Source organism: Delphinus delphis, chromosome 4 (assembly GCF_949987515.2).
Source record: "Delphinus delphis chromosome 4, mDelDel1.2, whole genome shotgun sequence".
NCBI lineage: Eukaryota > Metazoa > Chordata > Mammalia > Artiodactyla > Delphinidae > Delphinus > Delphinus delphis.
Window position 1 is genome coordinate 104218084 of NC_082686.1, and position 10305 is coordinate 104228388.

Below are 10305 nucleotides of genomic sequence, written 5' to 3' on the forward strand. Positions count from 1 at the left end.
AAAATGTTTCTATCCAGGTATTCTACTGTTGTGAACACATGGGTTCTGTGTGTATTAATATGGTATGTTACATATGTGTGTGTATTGCCCTGAGATATGTTAATTTATCACTAATAAAAATAGCTTTTCAGGATTCCGCCCCCCCGACAAAATTATGCCTGAACAGAATCATGCTTGGTAAATCAATGAATTACAAGGAAAAAACCAAAGTAAACTCATTTTTTATTGAACTGGGGGATGTGAATAAAAGCTTGTGTGATGTGTAGGAAAAAAACAAGTGTAAAACTTGTTGTAACTTTAAAATTTAGTAGAATTTCATTGCATGATTGGTGTCACATTATAGACATTCTGAATTTTAGGGAGAGAAGTGTTCCATAGCTGGTACAAGGAAAACATCTTGGTTCATATTTTAAGTGCATTTTCACAAGATTTTGTTGTACACTTCTAGATGTTGGTAGTAACAACATAGAGGATATACTTTATATACTGGTACTTGGATATTCAGTTAGATGTTTCAGATATGGGTGAGTTTTTAAAAGTGTCTAAAACAGTGTACCCTCAAAGAATAAATCATTTAAAGGAATAAGGCAACTTTCCGGTTTGTCTGAACAGTGGGTGGTACTGACAGCCACATGCAATTAAAATGTAGTGTTTGAGTAACATTAACATTTGTGATTATTCAATATAATGTGATTTCATTAAATCCTGTACCATTCTCAAAAAAGTTGATATAGTCTCAACTGCTGATGCTTTCGCCAATTCACAGCTTAAAATTGCTTTTAAATGATAAAGACACACATTTCATATTTTAATACATTACCATATAGTCACACATCTAATACAATTTGCACAGAGAAAGATTTTAATGTTTTCTGTTTTAATACACTTCAAATGATTCTCTTTAATGACAGGGTCATTAGCTTTTAGAAGTTTAGAGTAAACCATTCTCTTCTCTTACAATTCAGACATCTTAAGATTTCTTAGAACTGTCAGACTTTTTCAATCAGCTTTAAAAAGTTTAAAGTAATCAAATCATTTTCTTCTAATACAATTCAGATATTTTAAGATTTCTCAGGATTGTCAGAACTTTTCAATCATAAGAACAACTTGTCTAGATACACGTGTGAAGTCCACTGTGTAATTTTTCTCAGTGTAATACTCATCCTTCCCCAAGAGAAACCTTTTGTATTTGTTTTCCTTCTTTTTCTTTCTTGATAATCACAAACTGGAATAATTATATGATATACAATGTGTTTACTGTACACAGACGATATGCATATGTACATTATACATAATGCATTTTAATATATTACTTTATATTACCATTTGCTTAAAGGACATTTCACAGAATGGTAGAACTGATACAACGACACGTTTTTTTCTTTAGATAGGTTGAATCCTTCTGTAGTTCCTTACTGCACAATTATGGCTTTAAACAAAAGTCACAAGTCACAACAAATTATTCTTTGTATAATGTTGTGAAGTGTATTCCAAATGGAAAATGGAGGGAAAAGTGCATGACATCATGCTTCGTGGTATGGCATACATGTATCAATGCTTTTTACATATAACTATGACCTTGACTACATACATAATGTATGGTTATTATAAAAAGTTATATATTATGCCACAGTACTAAAAATAAAATATATTCTTCTTAAATAGTGAAAATAAGGTATCCTTCATGTTTTTAATCACATGTTTTCTCGTTTGACCATGCCTCTTCTTTTTCCCATTGTAAATGAAATAATGTCCAACATTTTATTAAACAGTAATGATAGAGTGTAGACAATTTCTGGGCCATTAAGGCCTAAAAAAGGTGCTAAGATGATTATCTTGTCATTAACTGTGGAGATACCCTCCGAATGCGTTTATTTAATACATGGTAAAAATATAAAAATAAAGGACAAATAAATATAAATATCTTCTCAGTTATTGAAAAATCAAAAGTTCAACTGTACCTTATTACGAGTATGGTCCTGGATACGCGTAATTGCTGCATAAGTACGGCAACTAACCGGATATCACGGCTCTCCCCCCACCAATCTGTGAACTGTGACTATGCTTGGCCAGGAAGACACGGAAGGGTTTTCTTGGGTTCTCCGCAAGGGAGGGATTCGACCATACCTAGGTGCTGCTCTCCCAGACCCGCGCGCATCAGTCTCCAGTCATGGCTCACCTCCTCGCCCTCCGCCCATCCTGGGAGACCTTGACCTGTCCAGGCGAGAGGGAAAGGAGTGGAACTGCGTCCCTCTCGCTTCATCCCTAAAGGTTACTGCCCTTCCCCCGAAGCTCATATGTTCTCTGATTCGGGAAGCAGGCACTTACAAGTGAACTCAAGCCGAGGTGAGGCTTAGGGCGGGGACGTTCTCCAAAGTCGCGCTCTGGCCTCGTCTGCTGCTGTCGCCCCCGCCGCGCTTGCCTAACGTTTCCTTGAACCGAATGAAACGTAGGGAAACTTAACATCCCGGGGGAGGCGGGGGTGGGGATGGCCCCAACCCAGTCTCCGGGCGACAGGCGGGGTCTGAGGCAACTGGCGGCGGCGGCCGCGGCCACCCCGGCCTTGCGTCCCACCCGTAGCCCCCGGCCTGGTTCTGTCCGCGTGGTCCTCGCAAGGCCCCGGGCGCTCAGATGAGCGGGAAGCGGCGCTCGCCGCCGCCGTCGGACTCCCCGGCGCCTCCACCTCGCGGGCGGCCGAGCACCGACACGGGCAACACGACCTCCCCGGGACTGAACTGCTGCAGCCGCATGGACTCCTCGTAGGTTGGCAGGTACTTGACCTCCTCGTAGCTGGGCAGCTGCAGGAAGACCGGCGAGACTACGCGCAGCTCGTGCTCCGAGGCGCAGGAAGGGGCCGAGCGCCCGCCGCCTGCCCGGCCCCGGCCACCGCCTCCACTGTCCAGCAGCGAGTCTTGAGAGCCGGCGGCCGCCTCGTCCCGCAGCAGCGCGGGCGAGTCGTCGTCGTCGTCGTCGGGCGGCCCCGCGGCCCCCGGCTGCCCGGCGCCCCCCGGTGGCCCCGGCCGCGCCTGCCCGCGCGGGTACCTGCGTGGGCTGGGGCAGATGATGCGCTGCAAGAAGTAGCCGATGGCGAAGAGCACCAGCAGGATGAGCAGCCCGGAGAGCTTGCGGACGAACCAGCCCACGTTGTCGAGGAAAGCGTGCAGCGGCAGCTTGCAGCAGCGCACCGCGGTGGCGTTGGCCGCGTCGCAGCAGCGCTCCCGCTCGCCGCACGCCAGCTCCGCGCAGCCCCCGCCGCCCCGCGAGGGCGCCACCAGCGCCAGCGCCAGCAGTAGCAGCAGCGGCAGCAGCGGTGGCGGCGCGGGCGCCACCGACAGGCCCTCGGCCGTGACCCCGGGTCCCCACATGGCCCGCGCGTACCGTTACTAAGGTCCGGGGGCGCGGGGGTATCCGTCTGTCCGCGTGTCCGTCAGTCCCTCCCCGGGCGCTCCGCTCGGGTCCCGCGCGCCGCCTCCCTTGCCTCTGCTACCTGCGGCCGGAGCAGTCCTCACTTGGCCACGCTTGGGCGGAAGGAGGAGCCCGAGGCGCGCCGAGGCTGCGGGAGGCGGCCGCTTCCCGCGCCTGAACAGCCTCCTGAGCTTCTGACCTTAACCCCGCGCGCCCAGCCGCCCAGGCCGGGCGCAGGGCGTCCGGAACCGCCCAAGATGGCAGGGGCAGCCTGCGTGGGGCTGCCGTGGGCATCTTGGCCCCGGCCGGCCGCGCTCTTCCAAGCCCCCCTTGGCACCCTCCGGGGCTGGAAGGGTTAACGCTCTGCGCTAAGCCTGGGAGCCCCCTGATCTTGATTAAGTCGGCCGTCTCGCTCTTCCCCGCCACTCGGGCGGGGGCTCTTGCTCGCGTAGGTGTTTCAGTTTTAAGTGATTGGATTTCCCCAGGAATGTTATTTAAATTGACTTGCGACTGGGATTCGCTTACCATCCTTCTTGTGATCTTTCTGATTAAAAATGGATGATGGCCATTAATGGCTAGCGCAGCCCCGCAGCAGTCCCAGAGCTTGGGGGGGTTGGAGACCGCCGGGTGGTTCTGCTTTCAGGCAGATCCAGGGGCTGAAATCCGGTACCCACAGGAGACCTCCAGAACAGATAGAGAATTCTCCGGAGAGGCTAAGGTCAAAACACCACGGAAGTAATTCCCAGAGGGGCAGGGAGGACTCCGCCAAAGTGACCCGAGTTGACGAAGGAGAGAAGGTGTGCATATTTCCCCAGGGGCTCATCCGACAAGCCCCCACTGAGCTCAAGGGACAGCAGGGATTTGGGTTTGGGGTAGAAGGAGGCCTCTTCTCCAGCGTAAGTAACACATCTGTGAAGTGTCAAAGGGGAGTGTAAGTGGTTGGCAACGTTCCTGAGCATTGATCTGCATCTAAAGGGTCTTTTTCAAGGTTACTCTTATTTGCAAAGTTTGCCTTAAAGGGAATCTGTGCTCCCATTTAGCACATGGAGGCAAGTAGTCACCGCTCTGTGGTTAAGCTCCTTGGCACACATGGGAGGGATGGCAGTTACGCGGTCCCTGACACAGGCGCATCTGCTGGGTGGTGGCCTTAGAGCACCAGGAAACTTTGCTTTTATTAAGGCAGACTGAAACAGTCATCTTTGTAGGATTAGGATTTATTAATTCCCTCACCCCTTAAACACTTGACCAAATGGGAAATTCCATAGTCACAGAGAGAAAAAAGTAAAAGCAAAGGAAAGATATAGAGACACACAAGGCTCAACGGTAGGTCAGGTTAAAGGCAAAGATTTCTCTCAGAGGAAGTCACACTGTATTTCCCTAATAGCCTTATGGAACAAGGTTAGGGGTGCTGGTTTGATTTAGACAGGTCATTGCCCCGCCTGAATGAAAACATTTGAAATATTTCTGCTGCTGGGAGTTTCTGACTTTGCCTCACACTCCAAAATAATCGTTCCTCCTCCTGGAGAATCTCCAAAGTGTCACTCAGACAAAACTACTTCACATGAAGCTTAGTTGAGCACAGGTCCTTCTTTCTAAGCTCTCCTAAAGCCACAATATTTCTCTGTGCCATCATCTGTTTCTCTGTAGGGAGGCCTAAAAGCTATTTTGTAAAGACTGACTGACAAGGGGTTTCAAACTGTAGTAAGATAACAGGGTGGAAATGATGCATTTTAAAACAATGAAAATTGTATTATTCTTTCATTCACCCATTCTTTTGCCAAATTTGCATTGAACGTTTTCTATATTCAAGGAACTCTGCTAGGTGCTCAGCATTATGGAGAAATAAATGATTCCTCCCGAGCATGGAATAAACCCAGGTCTGCAGTCCTAGCCACTGCTAAATGGAGTACAGTAAAGGAGAGATTCCACAGAGGGAAAGAAATGGCAGTTTCCTCTGTGATCATGGCTTGTTCTTACTTTCCCAAAGGAGGAATAAAATTAATGGGTTTCAAACAGTCTCAAAGATGAAAGCAGTTCACAGATTGAGATGGACTTTGAGTATGAAATTGAAAAAAATGTGAAGACCTCTTTGGGTTTTTATTGTCTGATCTTTTAGGATTTCTGCTAGTCATAGTAGGAGCAATGGCGAAAGTAAAGGGGAAGTTGTACAGTTGATGATGCATAAGTGAAAGTGTCCTGCTTATTGTTATTTTGAAGTTACTTAACAAACAGCATTTAATTTGTATAATTTCTAAACAGAAATTTGAAGAGAGTTAGAATTTGTTTGCAGACCATTAGGACACAGTAGAAAAACAGTATAGATCTTATATAAAATAAAACATTGGCAGAGTTATTTATATGAAAACAAAGAAAAGGATGAGGTCTGCAAAATGAGTATGGAATGGATTTTTATTTGATTTTTTTTCTTTCCAAATTGGTCGTCCCAAAGCATCATCCATTAAAGACCCTCTACAGAAACTGGCGCCTCTTTATTTCTTCTCTGATCTCTCAGTCTCACTTAATTCATTTTTATTTGCAATGTAATTTATTGTGTACAACCTTTTGAAGGAAAGAAGAGAAACTCTATAGCCTAAAAGCCCCAGAAAAGACATGATATTCACTACTCAGCGTCCTTATTGTTTATATTTGTTTAACACAAAAATAAATGTGTTAGCTCTCAGGAAGTCATAAATTCAAGCCACTTAGTGAGGAAGATGGTATTTAATTCTATGTTCCATAGAATAATTGAAAGATATAGGAAGATCACAATGTAAAAATTAAAAAGAAACCTTATTTTGTTGAAAATTGGCACTAAATTGTGTGTAAATAAGTGTGTGCAAGAGTAAAAAAAAACAGATGGAAGGGGGATGGGGACTGACTTTTATCCAAAAAGCATGGTCGCTTGGAGTACAGCTTGATAAAAATTAAGAACAATTAATTGCTTTATCTTGCTGTGGTGCTTGAGAAATGTTTTTTTTTTGTGTGTGTGTGGTACGCGGGCCTCTCACTGTTGTGGCCTCTCCCGTTGCGGAGCACAGGCTCCGGACGCACAGGCTTAGCGGCCATGGCTCATGGGCCCAGCCGCTCCGCGGCATGCGGGATCTTCCCGGACTGGGGCACGAACCTGTGTCACTCTGCATCAGCAGGCGGACGCTCAACCACTGCGCCACCAGGGAAGCCCTGAAGAATATTTTTTGAAAAATGTATCTTCCTTGTTATTTACATTCCTGTGAATGAATGCCTAATGAGCTATACTTTTCAACATTTTAGAACAGAAGAAAGTAAACAGAACACAACCAAACTGGCTGCTGTTTCACCTGTGCATCTGGAAGCTGTCCTGATAGCTTGAGAAAGAGTGGGTGGCCCCATCATGCAACTTTCTGTTCTGTCACATGGTGCCTGGTGCAGAAGGGAGTTTCTCTCTGATGTCTGCTGACTGGGAGTTCGTGCCTTTAAACCTGGGAAGCAATAGCTCTGCCCTGTTCTCGTCCCTCCTTAAGGTCTAAACGTGAGCAGTTAGGACCTTGTAAACCATCCAGTCTCTAATAACCCCCTTTTCGGGTGTGCAGCGTTTTTCCTTCCTACTAACTTGCCTGCTCATTTTACGGTCTCCCTCAACTTGCAGTATGGTCTCCCTGTGCAACAGTAAATTGAGGGTTTTATGATAAATAGTGTATATTTGCATAAATGGGCCTACCTAGAAATGATCTGTGATCTGAAATATTCTGCTTTGAAGTTCTCTTCAAATCGTATTTCTTTCATCACTCATTTAATAAATATTTATTGAGGGCCCACTCTGAACTGGGCATTCTGCTCTGTTCTAGTGACACTATGAAATCAAAGGGTTCCCTGTTTTCAGGGAGCTTGCTGGGGGGAGGGGAGAGAGAAAAACAGACTGCTAATCAGTCAGATTAATGAATCACTAATTCCAGGCGAAGATCAATGATTATAAAGGAGAAATGCAGGGGCTCTGAGTTTTTACGCTGGATGGGGTCCGGACTGGGGTGGGGGTGTCAGCCGGAAAGGTCCCCCTAAGAAAGAGCTCCTTAGGAAAGGACAAGGCTAAGAGAAACGATGTGCTCCAGGCAGAGGAAACTTCATGGGGACCAGTTCCCCAGCTGGGAGGACGCTTCACACATCATCTCTTATGCTTGGGACAAAGCCTGTGTAATTTCTACCTCCACAGTTGAGACCCTCTCATAGGTTGGCTTTAAGAAGAGTCAAGCCATGCCTCACTGTTGTTCAGTTGTAAGCCAAATCCGGTTCCCTGCAGGGTCTGTAACCGGTTGTGTGAATACAGTTACCTCTGCAGTCCTGCTCAGTCTTTTGCTGGAGACCAGGAAAGTTCCAGCACTCTTCTCTGTTTTCTCCACCTCTACTCGCCAGACTTGGAGTGCAGTCTGGCTTTCCTTTCAACTCTATGGGTTGGCAGCTTGCTGACGAAAGGCTTTCTTCAAGCCAAATGCTTGAAGTAGGAGAAAAGTCAAAGTGAGGTGGTTTGTACCTTTTGTTCAATTTAGGCACAAAAGAAAACAGAAATCTTTCTCCCATGCTTGAAGTTAGAAACAAAAGATTGAGTACATTCAGGCTCTTAGGAAATAATAACATCTATGTTTGTATTTGGCCTTTCAGCTTTCAGAGTACTTGCCCATGCATTGTTTTGTTTTCGCCTTCCTACATTCCTGTGAAATGGGTTGAAGTTATTCTTATCCCTTTTTCCAGGTGAAGAGAGGTTAAAAACATCCCAATCACAGAGTAAGTTGGTGGCTGCGCTAAAGGTGGGATCCAAGGCTTGTGAATCCAAGTCTGGTTAAAAAGGGTGGGAAAGGCTTCCCTGGTGGCCCAGTGGTTGAGAGTCTGCCTGCCGACGTAGGGGACACGGGTTCGTGCCCCGGTCCGGGAAGATCCCACATGCCGCGGAGCAGCTAGGCCCGTGAGCCATGGCCGCTGAGCCTGCGCGTCTGGAGCCCGTGCTCCGCAACGGGAGAGGCCACAACAGGGAGAGGCCCGCGTACCGCAAAAAAAAAAAAAAGGGTGGGAAGACTCTCACTTCCTCACTGACTTGGGCCGGGCCAAAAGGACCCCTGAGGTGAGGCACTTGTGTTCCCTCTGACAACTTCGGGTGCATTAAGAGGCCATTTACATGGAAAATAGAGCTAGACTCTATTCCAGACCATGAATACGAGATTCTTCTGAGGACGGAAAGCTTTTATTTCTGTCACTTTTGTGGCCACTTTCTGTAACCCGTTAGTAACGGTTTAGGTAATAATGTGATAGGTCAGCTATTTTTGTAAGCATTTCTGAAAACAAAAAAATAAATTCCCTTCATTATTTTACATTCCTTGCACATGAACTAAGCCATCTAATGCGCATCAATATGCTAATGGTACATGCTGGAGAAAATAAGGATATACTGGGTTCTAAAACGCAAAATGAATATATGACATTATTTATCAATGACCTAACTTCCTCTATTTAATTTTGCTTTATTACAATTTATCAGTTAATTTCTCATGGCAAACGTTCCTTTTTATTGCTGGAAATATAAAAATCAGACCATAAATGTTGTGAGAGATATTTAATGAGGCCAAGAAGATCTGAAATTAGAATTGCAGTTATATCAGCTGAATGAATTTCTTTCTCACTCATACTTTTTAAAATGGTCACATTGTTAAAGTTAGAATATATCTGTCAGTAGACTGAGGTACCAGCCAAATGCTCGCACTGGCAGACAAATCACATGGCATGAAATTATTTCATAATGAAATAATTTCATCAGGATGAAGTAATTTCATAAGGTGAAACATTTTTATGCTCCATTATTTTAACTCGAAACTAGTAATATACTCTGCCTCCCTTTCATTACAAAGAAAAATTGGTTGTTAATACCTCCTTCTGAATATTCTCTGTAGAACTGGATGGAACATGAGATGCCTGTTGTTGCTCAGGATCCTGCCCAGGACCACACAGTTACAGGGCAACAGGACCAGGCGCACTGACTCTATGCTGCCCGTTAGTCCCCGGGCAGGGCTGTGGTCCGTCTACCCACTGCCCTGCTTCGAATGTTAAATGGCATGGAATAACTGTCTTCCAAGACACTTGCCTTAAAAGATTGTGAATATAGCCCAATATCCAAAATTTCCCTTAACAATTTTCATTTATGCAGATCTACATTTATGTAGATTTATGCAATGATGAATTTTTAAACAGCCTTTTGGGTATAATCTTAAATGTCCTTTTCATTTTGATTTTCTACTTCCTTCCTTCCTACACCCTTTACTTCAATAAATGACTACCTGAGACAGCGGCCAAGCCCCCTGCTTTAGAGATGTTATCTTTTTTTTTTTTTGGATGCCAATAAAACTTTATTTGTAAAAACAGGCACCGGTCCTAATTTGGCCCAAGGGTCATATTTTGCAGACCTCCATCCTAAAGCATATGTAAAAAATCTCTATATTTACTCTCCTCCAAAATCATAGAGCAGCCTTAGAAAGCTTTAAACCTGATCACCCCTCTTGACTTCCCATGCTACTGTTGTCTGGTATCTTTTCCCTTTGGCTGTGCCCTCCACCAGGAATTCTCTTTTCCCACCGCTGTAGGTCAAAACCATGTAAGAAACAGCTCCAGTGTCACTTCCTCTCCAAAATGTATACTACTCATCCCCAAATCCACTGTCCCCAGCTAGAAGTTATCTCTTTCTTCTCAGAATCCCTAACATCATCTCTCATTTGTGGCAATTCTCATTTTCGACCTCATATTTCAGGTGGTTTTGTATATATCTTAATCCTGGGGTTTCTAGAAATCCATTCACGGCAGTAGGCTTTGTGTCTGGGCCCCTGTAGAATAGTGGTTTCCATCTCTCTGTGGACTGGCACCATTTTGACTAGTACTTTGGGAAGC

At 45.3% G+C, this 10305-nt stretch overlaps 1 protein-coding gene across 1 annotated transcript; it reads right to left on the reverse strand.

The window, feature by feature from the left end:
* Nucleotides 1-474: 474 nt before the first annotated feature.
* On the reverse strand, nt 475-3495 carry C4H3orf80 (chromosome 4 C3orf80 homolog). Its single transcript, XM_060010019.1, has one exon. The coding sequence runs from the start codon at nt 3363-3365 to the stop codon at nt 2628-2630; it is 738 nt and encodes a 245-aa protein (XP_059866002.1). The 5' UTR covers nt 3366-3495; the 3' UTR covers nt 475-2627.
* Between the last annotated feature and the right edge of the window lie 6810 nt (nt 3496-10305).